At 38.7% G+C, this 17,259-nt stretch overlaps 1 protein-coding gene across 1 annotated transcript in view; it reads left to right on the plus strand.

Moving 5' to 3' along the window:
- Positions 1–42: 42 nt before the first annotated feature.
- Positions 43–17,259, plus strand: part of CDC123 (cell division cycle 123) — a 35,057-nt gene continuing 17,840 nt past the window's right edge. Inside the window, exons 1-7 of the mRNA XM_069801612.1 lie at positions 43–252; positions 1,289–1,360; positions 4,066–4,120; positions 4,926–4,958; positions 8,475–8,570; positions 9,288–9,394; positions 17,171–17,219. Of these exons, the coding sequence (XP_069657713.1) occupies positions 179–252; positions 1,289–1,360; positions 4,066–4,120; positions 4,926–4,958; positions 8,475–8,570; positions 9,288–9,394; positions 17,171–17,219 (486 nt within the window). The 5' untranslated portion in view covers positions 43–178. The remainder of the gene's footprint in view (positions 253–1,288; positions 1,361–4,065; positions 4,121–4,925; positions 4,959–8,474; positions 8,571–9,287; positions 9,395–17,170; positions 17,220–17,259) is intronic.

The following is a 17,259-nucleotide window of genomic DNA, read 5'->3' on the forward strand; positions in this document are numbered from 1 at the left end:
TGTCAGCCGCTGAGGCGGGGCCGCGTGTCTCCGCGCCGTTGTGCGCCGCCGATGGCCGGCCGGGTGGTGCCGAGAGCTGCGGGGGAGGTTCCGGCAGGAGCGGGAGCTTCCGGGAACAGCGGGGCGAAACGGGCCGAGCCTGGACCGGACCGGGCCCGGTTGTGTTTGGAGGGAGAGGATGAAGAAGGAGCAAGTGGTGCACTGTCAGTTCTCTGTGTGGTACCCGCTCTTCCGGGCCGTCACCATCCGCAGGTGAGGGGAGCGGTGTGGGGCCGGGCCGGGTGTCGGCCTAGGCCGGGCGAGGGGCCGGGAGAAGCGGGTGTGAGGGGAGTAGGGGAGCTGTGTGGGGGCGAGGGTGGGGAGCTGTGTGGGGCTGGGCTGGGTTGGAAGTGGGCTTGCGTTGGGGCAGGGTTGGGTGAGATACAGGGGAGCTGGCGTGGGGTGGAGGTGGGGAAGGCTCGATCGAGCTGGGGCCTCATCCCTACACCCTGAGGGGGTGTTTGGGGCGGCCCTGGGGCCAGGCCAGGCCAGGCATCCCTGTGCTCCCTGCTGTCCCGGTGGGACTCTGCGCTGAGCGCCAGCTGATAGCCACATCACTGCTGTTCCCGCTTGGTTGCTCGAAGGAACTGAGGCTGAACGCGCCCAAACCAAGTGGCTGAGTTTCTGTGTGTTTCTGGAAGCTGTAGCAAATTCTGCAGTTTCTAAGGTGCTGTGGCAGGTCACGAGATGGTTACGAGAGCTACCAGTAACTCAGGAAAGTCAAGCTCAAGATAGGTGACCTGTTGGATTAAAAAGCGCTGACATCAGGCTTTTAGTAATCAAAGCATTTAATCTTTTATAATTTTTAGTGTTTAGCACATGCATACTTTTGGCAAGTTTAGTGATAGTCCTGCATTTTTGGAACGTTCAGGCAGTATAGGCAATTTTGGTTCAGACCTCAGAAGGGGAACCTTTAGTTTGAACAACACGTTGTCTCCTCACTAGCCACACACACTCTTTCTTTGAATTTCTTAAAGCTTTGAAGGAGTGGGGCATTGTTGTGCATTTCATCTAAAATTTTTGCCTCTTTCTCTTCTACTTCTATGGAGGGAAAATGGGTACTGCTTTTTGGGAAGGGACAAGATGGGAGAAAGAGAAATGGTTTTTTTCATAGTGTTAGAGAATAAAACATACTGTTATTGAGCTATGTTCTATTAAAAAAACAAATTCTTTTTATTCAACTCTTGTTACTTTTTTTAACAAGTAATATAACAATAAATAATAAAAGAAATTATCATGTTTCTTCCAGTGTTATACTTCCTCTGCCAGAAAATGTGAAAGAATATTTGTTGGATGATGGAACACTTGTCGTTTCTGGAAGGTAAAGAGTGTTCCCCCCCCCACCCTCCAAGTATTAATACTATTTTATGTTCACGGTGCTATCTTGCATACACATACTATATTTTGCGCAGTGAGTTTTTAAAATTTGACTAATCTGGCTGCAGTGAACCTCATACTGTATGAGCATGTGAGTGGGCTGACTGTTGCTGTTAGTAAAACTTGGCTTGCTGGTGCCTGATGCAGATCCTAAAATCCATTTAATACACTTTAATACTTCTAGGCCAAGTAGGGGCAGTTCCTTCTTTTTTTTTTTTTCCCACCTCTCCTTGCAGAGTCTACTAGTCTCTTGGTTGCACAGCCTGCTGGTTTGTGTTTGGTTGCTTTGGTATGGTTAGCTCCGGTTCAGAGGCTTGGTCTGTCCCGTGCCATTAACACGCCTGCTGCCTTATCCAGGGGTGAAGTGGCATTACCTGAGTTTAATTCTCAATAAGATAAGCGATATAGAAAATCTTGGTAATTATTGAGTTTGTATAATCCTTTGCATACATATAATCCATGCATATGACGAGGCTGAATGTCCTGTATGTATACTTGTGCCAGGATTTTGGATGTAGAAGAATGAGGTGGATAGATATGAGAAACAGTTGGTAAGAACCTAGGGCTTGTTCTTTGTTTTCTGCTTAGAATCTCACTGTATGGCTTCCTTGTAAAATGATTATTGCAAGCATACATCTTGTTAATGGCCAGACTCAGAAATCAGTCCGCATTTCATCATTTCCTAACTGGTAGTTTGCCTCTCACAGAGCAACCAATTAGGCTGTGAGTGTAAGGGAGCTATGTCTAATTTATCAGGAACCAATTTATGTAAAATTGAAGCTGTTGTTTAAACACCTTGTAAAGATGAAAGGTCTTTTTCAATTTTAAAATTCCTTTTTTTAATAAAAGGTATCCAGAAAATTAGAATTGTTTTTAAAACCATTTTGGATAAGAATTAATACTGTCACCTGCTTCTGCAGAATTGTGCAGCTTATTTAGCAGCAGCCATTTATTTTTTAATAAGACTTCAGAAGAACTGAAACTTAGGGTGTGACTTTACAGGTATGTTATAGAAACAACTTCTGCTGTCTTCTTGTGGTTTAACCCCAGCAGCAACTAAGCACGATGCAGCCACTCACTCACTTCCTCCTTACCCTGTGGGATAGGGGAGAGAATCAGGAAAGAAAAAAAGAAAAGTAAACCTTGTGGGTTGAGATGAGAACAGTTTAATAGGACAGAAAGGAAGAAAAGAATAATTATAATAATAAAATGACAGTAATAATAAAAAGACTGGACTATACAAAACAAGTGATGCACAGTGCAACTGCTCACCAGTTACCAACCGATGCCCACTTAACTCCTGAGCAGCAATTTGCCCTCCCTGGCCAACTCACCCCAGTTTATATACTGGGCATGATGTCACATGGTATGGAATATCCCTTTGGCCAGTTGGGGTCAGCTGTCCTGGCTGTGTCCCCTCCCAGCTTCCTGTGCCCCTCCAGCCTTCTCGCTGGCAGGGCAGTATGAAAAGCTGAAAAATCCTTGACCTAGTCTAAACACTACTTAGCAACAACTAAAAACATCAGTGTGTTATCAATGTTCTTCTCATACTGAATCCAAGACAAAGCACTATACCAGCTACTAGAAAGAAGATTAATTCTATCCCAACCGAAACCAGGACATGTCTTCAATGGAATAATGGACAACTGTATAATTTACTTATATTTTTAAGATGTTTCCAATTTAAAATTCCTTTTAGAAATGAGTTTTTCACTAAATTGAACTTTCTTAGCTAGAAGTGAATGTGATCTTCTTGCCATCAAGGCCAAGATCCCTTTTAATCTTCAGTAAACTGGTATTTGACCTCTAGATCTCAAAAACTAAACTGATAGTTTAATCTCTATGGAAGGGACTGCAGCGACTTAGCTTGTTGAAGAGTTGACTTTTGGCAGGGCCGTACATTTGAACTTACTGTTTGCTACACTGACTTGCTGTGAACAAGTCTTCTTCAAGAGCTTGGTCTTTTCCTTTAAGGTCTTCACATTCAGTTATATTGGCTAAACTTCAAAAGTCCCCTAAAACTTAAAGGGAATATTTGCAGTCAAGTGCTTTCTCCTCGGTATGCTAGTGTTTACAACTGCAGATCTCACCTGTGTAGAAAAAGGAACTTTTTGGGAAGAAGCTGATGACTATGTATCCACTTTCTGCAGGATCTTCTTTTCTGTGTATGGAGTGTGAGGACACTCTCTTTTCAGAACCAGCAATTCACAGGTCAACATCTGAAACTCAAGTTTTATACATTTTTATTTGGAAAAGGAGTATGGAGGCAAAGCATAATTTAAATTGAACTTGTGTTTAAAAAAAAAAAAAGTTTGTTCAATTTGTGCTTCTGTCAGAGTACAGTAAAGTTGGAAAAGAATGATTAATAGGGTATTGAAAAGCTTTGATTATGGTGTTTTCAGAGCAGAAAGTGATATGCTGATTTGAAAGAAGTTAAGTGTTTTGGGTAGGGCCCAAGTCTAATGCCAGGGTCTTCAGTTTTCTGTACTGGCTTGCTCTGATTTTACTCTGCCAGGGGTTTTGAGGCTTAATCTTACAAAAACATTTTGAGATCAACAGCTGGTAGATGCTATGGAAATGTAATGTATATGGTCAAGTCAAACTCCAGTGGTTTTTTTTTTTTTTTTCCTGCTAATTTTTTTGTTTTAGAGAAGATCCACCAAGTCATGCTCAGGAGGGGAGTGACGATGCAGAAGAAATACAGGTCAGTATAAAATGTAACTTAATGTCAAATCTCTGAGAAAAATACGAACGTATAACCTTTTCTGCATAATTTATAGGTGAGGAGAGTACTTCACAAAAATAATAATCATGTGGTAGTTGCCTTGAAAAACTTAAAAACATCATTATTTATACTGTGATGTCAGGGAAGGTTTAAAATGTTTCTATGCTCTTTCACAGAAGACTTTTTAATTTCTTTATTTATTGATAATTGCATTTGTAATAATGAGTAGGGAATGTTGAAGGATGTTGGAATTGAACTTAATGCTGTTTCATTCCCTGAAGAATTAGAAGGAGGAGTGCATTTGGAGGAGTTATTTCAAGAAACAGTGAAACTTTCTGAGGCTATAATAGCTCAGAATGGTATTCTAGAAGAAAAATGCTGAAAAATGTTATAAGTGCAAGGTGACAGAAGGTACAAAAAGGAGATGAAAAAGAAATATAAGTGAAACTAATGGATCATGGGTCTAATGACAGAAGTGCTGGAGACAAGCTTTGGACAGGGAAGACTATGAGTTCTGAAATGTTCAAGTTTGTAATATAAATCACAATTAAAATATAGGTATCATCTTTTATCCATACTTTAGAACAGTACTTCTGCTGAATATACAGTATTTTTCCTGTCTTAATTTATAGTCGTAATAATTGGGAAGATGGTGATGTTATGCTACAGGAGCTCCAGGGCAATGATTTGATCTACATGTTGTAGGAAGCCATGTGAACTCTGGTGTTCTCATAAAGATGTCTCAGGAAACCAGTGACCTTTGATTTGTTCTTATTTTTAACAGTGGTCAGATGATGAGAATACTACAACACTTAAGGTAAGGTCCTGTAAAAGCCTAACGTGTGGGTTTGTCAGCAGTATCCTTTCTGCAACCTTGTGATATAAACTTGTTGCCACTTAGAGATACCTGTTGCTGTATTTAATGTTTTTCAGACCATTCTAGATGAATAGCAGTGTAGATGTCTGTAACTTTAAGAAAGTTTTGCTGGCTTAATTTTATTTAACTAAAAATAAAATGTTTTTCTTCATCCCTAACAATCACACACTTGTTAGACTATAGGAAATGAACTGAAGTATGCCTCTAAATATAGCTGTCTTTCATTTTCACCACTCTGAATGTCTCCCAATTACTTAATCAGACTCGATGCAGAAGAAACGAAGCCCCTGCAGCTCAATTTTCACAGCTCTTCTCTTAAACCTGTGCCATTATTTCCTCCTAAGTACATTTATTTCTATCATCTTTTTTTTTTTTTCCCCTGTCTTTATGCTCTCCTTGCATTGTGCCTGGCTCAGAATCAGGATCGTGATGGATATGAACCAGGCTTCCTTGATCTTTTACATCTTTTTTGAAACTTGCCGTTGCCCTGTCATTGTCACAGTTAATATACTTGCGTCACTTGTCTGCCATTGATACTATTACTTCAGTCCTATTAGCTCCCTAATGTTCAACATAGTGTTGAATTACTCACATTGGATTAGGTGCAATATAAACACAGCCCTGCTTTGAGTTGTGTGTATGCCTGCACAGTATTTATAGTCTAGATTTTAAAACTAATACATGCCAGATCTGCACACACTAGTAGCTTCAGTTCAAATATCTAAGCTTTGATAAAGTAGATGCCTTAGCCTGCAAATTATTCAGAAGAAGCATTTGGGTATCCATCTTGCCTTTTGCGAAGCTCATGTTAATGTTGCTAAAGAAATAATACCAGACTTCTGAATCAGGTTTCGTTATAGTGTACAACACAATAAGGAAATATATAATCAACAGGTATGATACCCATCAGAAGGGTATAGGCCAAGTGATTTCAGTTTAGCTAGGTAAGCATTGTGTACTGTGTACAGATTGCAGCTTTACAGCTGATGTTTTACTGGGGCTGGGTGGGATGGAGTTAACCTTCAGCTGTTGCTGAACAGTGCTTGCATATTGTCAAGGCTTTCTCTTTTGTCAAGGCTTTCTCTTTTCCGGGTCTGCCCCATGCCCCTCCCCAGTGACTAGGCTAGGGGAAGGCAAGAGAAGGAGAGGGGACAGAGCCAGGACAGCTGACCCAAATTGTCGTGAGAGAGACTCTACCATATCACATCATGCTCAGCAATAAAAGCAGGGGTAGAGGAAGAAGAGGGGTGGTTTGGCCTCCAAGGTGGCTTTTGTTCAGAGACTGGCAGGGCTTTGTCTTTCACCAAACCTGGAACTTTGAAAATGGTTAATAATGAACACGGTTTGTGCCAGTGGCTAGTTCCTACAAAAATACACTTAAATTTGGCCAAAGACTCCATCCATGGGAAATACTCTTTCTCTACCTGAAAACTAGGGACTGCTCTGAGGCCAGTGAGTGAATGGAAATAGTCTCCTATGTTTTTAAGTGTTGCCTGTTACCAGTTTGACAGTGATGAAGAGAGTGAAGAAACAGCCTGTGTAGAATGCAGAAGGGTGGGGAGCTGCATCTGAAGTTAACTGCAAGAGATGAGAATGGATCAAGTAGCGATGTGGAAGCTGAACAGGGAGACACTAGGGAACATAATCTGTAAAGAATAGTGGGACAGGCTGGACGCTGCTGTTCTGCATTTGCTGTCAGCCTAGGGCGTTCATATCTTACTAATGATAAATCCTAGGTTATAATTCTCTGTTGGTTTCTTGGCTCAGGGTGCAGTAAGGTGGGCTGTGGTTGTGGCTATTCTGATATGATGACCCACCTGAGTCATCAAGTGGAACTTGCTTCCCCTTGCCCCTTCTGTATTCTGAAGAAGAATTAGAATACAGGATTATAGAAAATTCTGTGTTTAAAAAAATGTGCATTAATATTGATAGTCGTAAAGTCAGGCATTCAAATTTTAGGAAATGTTAGAATCTAGCTTGTTTGTGCAGCCTTAGAGCTATCCTCATGTGTATATTTCTTCGCTTATATTAATCAAATGACATGATGGTAGTAACGTTTCCCCAGGGAGGCTTAGTATGTGCTGGTATTACATATATAGTATGACTCCTGACTTCTGTCAAAACAAGAGGAGATTGGATCAGAATGCAGTGTATGAAGAGTTTTACCTCTTGCAGGAACAATTTCTGGAATTGACTGAAGCTCTAAAAATAAAGTAAGAGAAGTGCTTTTTCAGTTTTTCAAGTGTAGTTTCCCATGGAGACTAGGTAACATACTAAGGAAAGATTCAGAATGTTTGAAGTTCAGTCTAGGTCACTGTGCTAAAATGTGAGAGGATTTTTTTTTAAAGTGTTTGCATTTGGGGGACTTCAGAAGGCAGATGCCAAAATATATGAACTTTTTTTGATCACTTGTGTGGCTGTGAGGGCTTTGTTGTTTTAGAGGCATCAATTAACTTTATCCTAGAAGTTATCTTTGAGTTGAGTTTAAAAACACTCAGGCAGAAGTAGTGTTCTTATATACTTTTTGCTATAAATCCTACTACATGAAAAATCTTTGACATATGCCTGAAATCCTTTCATGTTATTTGAAAGGTCAGCAATCTAGTTTTCTCTATCACACCACATTCAGAATGGAGTTTATAGCATCCTGAGGAGTTGGGCTTTTTCCCCGTCTTATGTTTACAATATTGACAATGTTCTTTACAGACAAATTTTTCTAGTCCAACCCATACCTTTGCAGTGTGTCCTCTGTTTTGATGCAATATATTGTTAAGGAGCTACTTTAAGACCTAGTTTAAGAGCTATTACAACATTTTGTAAAACTAAAGCTTAAATGAGGAGCTGTCACTCAAATTGGCTATGAATTGATTTATTTACTTTTGCTCTCTTACTGTGCTCCTAAATGCAACTGGAGAACTATTACAAAACAGAACCGATCTCTTTCTACCTTTTAATATTTTGACAGAATGCTCCAACATTTGTATTTTAGATTTTTTTAGAGATGCTTAATTCTAAACAAACTGGTTTTGAAAGTTTGTTTGTTTTTAAATCTTCTTGGATCTTATTTATATACAATAATCTACCATCAGGTATAAAACAACAGGTATGTATTTAAGGTCTGCTTATTTGACTTCCATGTTTGCCAGCTGTTGCAGCTTTCATGGTGAATGTTATGAAGTTTCAGGTTTTTCCCTGAAGTTCATGGAATCTTGCTAGCAATGAGAGTGAGAACTGGAGACATATTTTCAATTTTCTCTGATTGAAAGAATGTCAGAGTTGACTCTTAAGTGATTTATTTCTACAAATACATTATTTTTGTGGGGTTCTTGGTTCCCGATTTTGGACACGTTTATTCCTTCTACAATATGTATTTCTGATGGTATTTAGAAGATGGCTACAGTTCACTATTAAATGTATTGAAACTGATATTTTTTGTTGTTGTTGTTCTTTGTTCAGGCACCAGAATTTCCTGAGTTCACAGCTAAAGTTCAAGAAGCAATAACTTCCTTGGGTGGTAGTGTTTTTCCTAAACTTAACTGGAGTGCTCCAAGGGTAAGAATGCTGACTCCCAAACTTGTAACAGATGTTATAATCAGGAATTTTTTATTTGTTTTGTTTTATCTTGATGTGTTGGAAAGTAGAAGAGACTAGTGGTTCTGATGAAGGAAGAAGTGATAGACAAGATATCAGTGAAGTATGATACAGCAAATTGTTCTGGTGGATTAAAGCTAGGTGGTGCACTGTTTGGTGAGGCTGATGCAAGACATCACTGTCTTTCTTACATAAAACCCTGTATCCTTGTCACAGATAACAGTATGATGGTCAGGCTCTTCTCATTTAGGATACTAGTTGAAAACTTTGCCTGAGATAAAGATTAAAAAACCCACATTTTTTAAAAAAGCAATAAACTTCCCTCTAGTTATTTTTAGGCACTCTAACTATACCTTAAGGATGGGTACACCCAAATGTTTTTGTATCATATTCTCAAGGGAAACTTGTATTCAATCAAGCATTCCAAGAAAAGTGCCTGGAAGCAGCAAGGCAAAAACTTAATTTTTTAAATGGATTTGCTCTGTTTTCAACAGAGTATTCATAAGAAAAGCAATAACTCGTGTCTCTTGTAACAGCTCATGAGGTTTTCCTCAAAAAAAAAAAAAAATTTTCTGTCTGTATTTCAAATTATATGTAATATTTAGATAGATCTGCAGCTTGCATTCCTTCCTGCTGGTAAAGGTGCATCATTTTTGGATGATAATCTTTTTTGTTTAGGATGCCTACTGGATAGCAATGAACAGCTCTCTGAAATGTAAAGCTCTTAGTGACATCTTCCTCCTCTTTAAGAGTTCAGACTTCATTACTCGTGACCTCACTCAGCCGTAAGTAGATTTCTAGCAGATAATCTTATTTCTATCCAGTCAAAAAAACCCCCAACCCTCTGAGGGTGACTTTTCAGTTCTTTTGAAAAATCTTACTCTTTACAGTACAGTAATGATAAATATCTGATACAAAAATACATATTCATGTTTAAAAGTTGTTCAGGTACAGTAATAAGTTAGTTGTTTTTTGAAGCTCCCCTCATCCCTCCCCTCCTCCTTGTTTGTCTCCCTGCGCTGTGCAAAATAAAAGCCAGGTCCAATTTAGTGCAGAGAACTGTGAGGCAAATTATCTTCATTGTTACTTACTGTGAGTCTTTCCTAGTAAACCAGAATTGTTTACCTAGCTTCAGTGAACAAGAGAGGAGCAGCCTCCATTTTATTCTTATATTAATTCTCTTGATTTTAATATGCAAATAAGTGAAAAGCAAAACAGGAAGACATATTAAAGTAGAACATGCAAAATGGCACCGTGGACTAAGACCATTTTTATTGAGTTGCTTTCCAGAGCAAGTACTGTTATAATCTTGGGTTTTTTTGCCTTCCCAACCCTCTTGGCATTTACTTGTTGCTACTTACCTTATTGTTGGCACTGCTAATGGTAATACAGCGTGACTTTATGTCCCTTTCAAATTTTAAAGCTGTTGAAGTTTGTGTGGCTGCCTGGAAGATGCCTGAGACTCCTGCTAACATTTTCCTAGAGCTCCTTCTGAATCCAAGTTCTTGTAGCTCTGGAATAAATGCACTCCAGGAACTGTGATTAGGGATAATAGTTACAGATAAAATTACAAATATGCTGTGCTTGGGGTTTATTTTATCTGCTCATATGAAGTGAGTACTTAATTGTATAGGAACAGTTTCCTCATGTAGTACCTGCATCTGAGTCATGTCACTCATATCTAAAATACAGCCTTTTTGTGAAAGAAAATAAAATTACTGGAATTTAATGTTCTTGTTACTATTACTAGTATTTTTTTCAGAAAAGCAGAATTTCAAAGTAAAAGGGCAATCCACGGCTTGGTATCCAAGAGATTGTTTTCCAGTAGTTATTCAATGCTTATTTATTTTACTGCAATACTTAGGAGACTCAACCAAATGCAGGGCCCTTGTTCTAGGTGCTTTATAGAGAGTTACCAAGCATAATAGTCCTGTGTTAAGTAGCTTATGACCCGGTAAGAATTGTTTTGCCTAAAATGTGAAGTCAGTTGCAGTAATGCTGTGCAACTGCCTTCTTTTTTTTATTCCTGCAACTCTAATAACACTCTTTTCTCCCAATTTGTTGGTACATTAAAAAAATGATAGGTAGCAACATCCTCACCCTTATCTCTGCATCTATGGAGTGCTAGCAACACTGTCAGTCCAATTCTGATGCTAGGTTTTACATTATGTCTAACCTACAACATTATGAGGTGCAGAGGAAGAGACTGAGAGGAGAAGCTGTTGGAGCGAGAAGGCAGTTTGAAAAGTATGTTGGACTAGGGAAACAATTATGAGCATTGAGAAATCATGATTCTGGGATCATAGAGAATGAAAGGGATGGGGGAGACGCGAAATCTGTATTTTACATTTCAGAGGTGCATGAATAGTGATTCTCAGAAGACTTTGGTGCCTTACCAAGGAGCTTTTTTTTCATGGTTCCCCCTAATGGGAGGCTAGGTGACTTGGCCAGGTGTCTTGAGGATGGTTTGCTCAGAGGGTTAAGCACTAAAATTTAATGTGTCCTTTGTTGTAATTGCTTTCAGGACTGAGTCTTGTGGGTCTGAAAAGAATGGTACACTTTGTATCACCCCTTGGTGAATATTAAATAATATGGGTTTTGTATTCTACTATCCCCATGTATAAAGAGTTCAGCAAAAAGTACCCTGAGCTCCTTGGAGAATTCCTGTTGGTTAACCATTTTCTAATGCGTTTGGGACACAATCAAGTGTTTAGCAAGCACCACTTGATTTAGAAGATGTGGCAACTCTATGTGTATGTTTGCGCTCTTAGTTTGTACCATTTGTATGGTAGAATGAGTTGGTTCGACCACCTTCACTGAGACTGAAATCAGTGCATTTTCTGTCAGGTTTTATCTCGCATCAGGTAAAGTTAGTGCCTCAGCTATTCACCTTGCTTTCTCCAGGCAGTGCTGACTTAGTTGTAGAGGTAATGAATGCATTCTACCTCCTATGTTGTGAGATTTCACAGCATGGGTGTCAACTTGAACCATCAATAATTTCACCTTAAGTTCACACCAGACTAAGAATGGTAGTGGCTGAGCAGCCTGTAGCAGGCATGTTCTCTTCTACTGGCCCTGCTGTGGGAGAATAATCTCTAGCTGAAAGACAACACCTCAAATTGCAGTAGCCCAATCTATTTAAACTCCTTTTCCAGTGTATAAGACCAAATGTGCTGCCAGATAGCACGGTTCAGCTAGTGGGTGGTAAATAAGCAAACCTTATGAATTGATTGTGGGATCACCAGCTAATCTAAAGGTTAAGTTTGATTTGAGAAGTGTTGTATTTATTTCCCTTCCTATAAAGTCTAATCTAATGTTGGTATAAATTTGGGTTATGGGGTTGGATTTTTTTGTCAGAACAGGCTTTGTTGTTTTGGTAAGGTAGAGCTAACATGGGCAGTGCAGCCTTCCGATTTCCATGAATTTGCATGGAAGTTGTACTTACGACTAGGGGAACGTGTGTAATGTGTAAAATCACTTTTGTCTCTATGTATCTTATATTTTATGAATATGTTGTACTTGATTAAAGCACATATTATTGTCCAGTCTGTGCATGGTATTTCTGAACTGCTAAGTTATTTGTACAAAATGTCCCCATCCAAACAGTGAAATGATTATTGCTGAATCAGAATGGTGGTCTTCCTTAATTATACTATTGATTAGCTGCCAGTTCCCTAGTCCTTAGCAAGCAGAAACTAAAAATGTAGCTCGCATAAGAACCCAAAGTGCTGAACAAATGAAAATTGGTTACATAATACATCCAAATCCCTTGGAAGGGCTAGTTGGAGAAGGGATAAATGCACTGTATTTCTACTTCTTTCATTAATACTCAGTATGGTCTAGAAGTTTCTTGCCCGGCATAAGTAACAGCTGAAATGTTGTATACCCTTTTTTATTTGTTGTTTTGTTTTCTGTTCAGCTGTATGAATTTAAAAATCCACTTCATGGGTCATAATATGGAAGAGACCTTGCAGTGGCAATTTGAAGATCTGTTTCTTAATCCAGGTTTGCCAGTGATGTCAGACTTAAGGCAAACCACTTTCTTTGCCTCTTCCTTCCTCTCCCATTTCCTGTCTGCTTATCTGGTATCAATCCATACATTGTTCAAGTCAGGGAACTGCCCTTGCTGTAATTCTCAAACCGTTGCAAGTTCCAAGAAGACTTCAGCTATGCAATACTTCAGTACAAACCATTAAAAAATATAGCCTTAATGCAAATATACTGAGTGTGACTAGATAACCTTTTGAATATTTTAAGTGTTTAGATTCTCTCATGATGTTGACACTTTGTTTGGTTGAAAAGTTCAGAATAATGAGTTAACTTTCCTCCTCGTTAATTCTGTATAAATTAACAAAGACTTCACAGCAGTTCACTCATTAATGTAGTCGATGTTTCTGCTTCAAAGCAAGCATTGCGTTTTCTTAGCCGAGTTCACAAAAAAATTGTGGGTGGTGTGATCTTTAACTTTTCAGGTTTTAATGTAGACTTTCAAAAACTTAGTGTAATGGATATGTGATTAAAAAAAAAATTCTGGTTGTAATTAGGATTTCTGTTAAGTAATTAAAACTCCTCTTTTGAACAAAAATCCTTTTAAAGCCCTGCTGAGTGTATTGGTTTAGAACACAGTTTTCTTCCTTATTGTTAGAATGTGAGGACTACATTTTGTTAAGACATGATTGCTCACCTTGAGATTGGTATAAATATTAGCAATAGTTCTAATTATATGCTGATGCCTTTTCAATTATAAGATAAGCTGCTTGTTATATCATGCTTGTTACTAAACCTTGGAAATTTTGTCGGACGTCGGAGGTTGTTCCTGTTCTACAGGGCAATACTGGATGTTTTAGATCTGCAGGCACTACTACTGAGATTTTGAATGCTAAAGTGTTCTTATTTTTCCAGTTGTTTAATAATCACAACTGTAGAGGTGAAATAAAAAGTCCTGTAAGTTCAACCTTGTTGAAAAAGCAACCTGATGCAGAGAACATCGTTTGCAAGGATTGCCCTTTGACGACTTACAGAGGGGGAGTACGAGTCACATGCAAGAATGGCTGTTTTCTGATGTGCACTTAAGTGTTGTAAATTGACTCTCAGTATTTTACTGGACCAGCTGGTGCTATGGACTGATTACTTCTAGAAGTTCATTCCTGAAAACTTTTCAAGAAGCTGGTTAGGCAGGTGAAGTAAAGAGTGTAAAAGTAGCTACTCAACCCTGCCTAAGCCCAGGAAACAGAGTGAAGGGACCATCTATGCCACATTTAGTAGGTAAGAAACATCTACTAGGTTAGCAGAGCAAATGAAACAACTCCCACTGGGCCAAGGAAAAGTTTCCAAATGTATTAATGTGCAAGATACAAAGGAACATGAAGGGAGGTGCATTTTTTTTTAATTTAGGTGTTTCTAAGAGGGCTTGGTTAGAATGTCAGTGCCTGTTTCTGAGATTAAGTGAGAAAGTCTGCTCTTGGGTGAGGTTTAGCCCATCAGGCTGCTAAGCACATTGCTTAACATTAAAAGCTTGCAGATGTTTCAGTCCTTTTTGTTTTTAAGCTAGCATTCTGACTACGTTTTTGATACCAGACTTAATGCTTCTAAATATCGAATTGCAAACTGTAAAGAAATTACAAAGTTTTTCTGAGACGTTGAGGAGTCACAGCCTGTGTTCTCCTAACAGAACATAGGAGGCAGTGTTGGCTCATAAAAATGTGACTTGGCACTCAGGATACCTTTTTTCAAGAACGGTAGCTGTTGGTTTAGACATCAGTATAACCTATTTCGAGGTAGACAGTTCCACATGAGAGGATGTGGAAAATGAGGCCTTTGATGATTTTTTTTCTTGAGGGTTTACTCACATCCCATTTTTCCTAGCAATTTACAATGTGTAGTACAAGATCCTCTTGTGAATGGTGCATGAATTTCCTATTTCTTTTAGTCCTTAAATTTCCAGCAAGGTTCAGTATTCAAGAAATAAAGATGCAGTTCAAAGACTGTTAGAAGTTCCTCCTTGATTTTTTTTTTTTTAATTAAGGTTTTAAAATAAACTGAGATGATAGCAGGGGAACTGTCAGATACAGAATAACTTTTACAATTCTCGTTATATTCATAATAGTTTGTTATCCATAGAATAATCTCGGTGATTTGCAAATTAGTTCATGGCTCTCTTAGCAGCATAGGTACTCGAGGTCTTACAAACCCTCTTAAATTGCTTTTCTCGGTGTTGAAAACTGAACCCCATAATGGCTTCATGTAGTGTGTCCTGTTGCAAAGTATATGCATTTGGAGATTAACATACAGCTGCTACATATCAAGAGACCTTGATCCTTCTGTTTTTGATGTCTAAGTATAAATCTGTAAACAAGCTGTTGACCACAGCACAAGGCCTGTAAGCAGTACAGTTTAATTCCTTCACCCATAGTAGTATTCAAAATTACAATTTTCGAAGGCTTCAGAAAAGAGAGCCCAGATATCTCTCAATTTTGGGTTCCTGAAGTCTTTCTGATTCTTCTTTCGAGTACCTCCAAACCTGAATAGGATGTGGGTTAAAGAAACCTCGCTTAGCTTCCTGCCTCTTACAATCAAAAGGCCGTATGTGATGGATGAATTCAGCTGGGTCTGAACAATTAATGCTACAATAAGTTGGTAAAAAATACAAAATTGCAACTACTGCAGGTTGCCCAAAATTTACCCCCCAAAAAGGAATGATACTAACGTCCTTTTCTTGACAAAAATTCAGGATACTATTCAGAAGGAAAATGAGACGACAAAAAAAACCAAGTTTATTTTGTCTTTTGCTGTGTTCTCCCATTTTTTCCTCATTTGTACTCTGTCCTGTGTCATTAAGACTCAAGAAGAATAACGTTACTGTGTCTTGCAGTATTTTTTTCTATATTCATCATTTTGACTGTTTGCTTGATTTGGCAGCAATACCTGAGCAGTCTGTGTGCCTTGGGATTGCACCCAAGGATTTAATTTTCTGACTTACAAGGAAAGAATAAGTATCTTTCCGCACATAGCTCTCACCCAAAATATTTGATGGTTGAGCAGGGGATAATTTTGATTGTTCATAAGGCTGTTTTTTGACTGCTGGAAAAGGCTGCCTGTTCCTGGAATGAAGCAGATTATAGGTACTGTGATCTCAGATATGGAAGTCTGTGAGAGGTAATACACGTCCTAGTGTGCTGTGACTGTAAAACTCCATGTGCTGGACTTCAGCTGCCTTTTTATATATAATTTATGATTGCTTTTGTGTGTGTGTGATATTTTCTTGAGCATGGTACGCATATATGCTAGTAAGGGAGGAATCTTGACCCTAGCAAAACTGCAGGCTCTCATGAGTTTGTTTCTATTTCCTTGACAGATCTTAAATTGCAGTGAATATAAACTGTAGTTGAAGGATGTTATCTGTTTGCACAGGTTTACAGATATATATGATCTGTTTGATTACAATACTTTTGGAATGCATGCCTGCTATCACCCTTCTTTTCTGTGTGTAGTGCATATTAAAGTCTAAACTAAAATGAGTGAAATTTATTTCTGCTGGCAGCATATTGAATGAACTCTTATGATAGCTCTTTGCTTCAAACCAAAGGCTGGACAGCTATGTATTACAAATGCAATGCCTATATTAGAGATGTTAGACTTTTGGATTGCTTAACTAAGTTCAGTGCCAAAGGGAGATAGTATAAATGTTGCCATTTAAGACTATTGCTCAGTAGTGACCCTTTACACAGCTCTGTGCATCAGTGTAGTTTGTTGCCAGTAAGGTCAGGGAGTACACTTGGAAGGAAAATGCATGTTATTTTGCTAATTCCCTTTGAAAGTTATAGGATTTATTGTAAGGTTTGCTGTAAAATGACAAGGTGCATAGAAGTTGGCTTGGGTATAACTGCCTCCATGCCTGATAGTTCCTGAAAGGTGACACACAGAGTCAGCTACTCACAAGGAACAAAAACCTTGACATCTGCTTGCAGTTATGGAAATAGTTTTGTTTATTCCTACTCTCAAGAGATTTGTAAGAGTATTTCTTAAGGCTCTTAATTTAGAAAGATACCATGCTGTGGAGTCAGGAGTGGTGCTGGTTTGCATCCCGTGCTCATGGAAATGAACTGCTGTAAGGCATGACGATGTGTCTCTGTTGTGTGGTTTAGGAAGTTAAACATTGAAAGTACTAGGGAGAACATGATGCATTGAAGCTAGATTAGATTGCTCAAGTTTATCTGGCTCTTTGCGAATCCAGTTACGCCAACATAACAATAAAGAGGAAAGGAGCAGCACTGTTGATTCAAACAGAAAAAACTCAACAATGAATAAACACTCGTATTTTAGCCATGTCCCTGTCCAAATGTAAGTGCTTCCAAATTAAACTAGATAAAACCAGATTCCCCCTGCCCCGATAATTGTCAAAAGGAGGTTTGTTATTGATGTATTGAATTTACTTGGTTTGTACATCTTGGAGATAATTTAACGGTAGTTTTTGTGATTCACAGTTTGGGATTATTTTTCTCACTATGGCTAAAATCTTATATGTAAAAGCAGATTTTGATGTCTGTGCCTTACTTTTCCAGATTTATTCACTGTACTGATGATTCCCCTGATCCTTCCTTGGACTATGAGGTAGGACTCTTTGTGTGATTTCTAGGTAATTTAAATGAAT

The sequence above is a fragment of the Haliaeetus albicilla genome, chromosome 14 (assembly GCF_947461875.1).
Source record: "Haliaeetus albicilla chromosome 14, bHalAlb1.1, whole genome shotgun sequence".
NCBI classification, from domain to species: Eukaryota; Metazoa; Chordata; class Aves; order Accipitriformes; family Accipitridae; genus Haliaeetus; species Haliaeetus albicilla.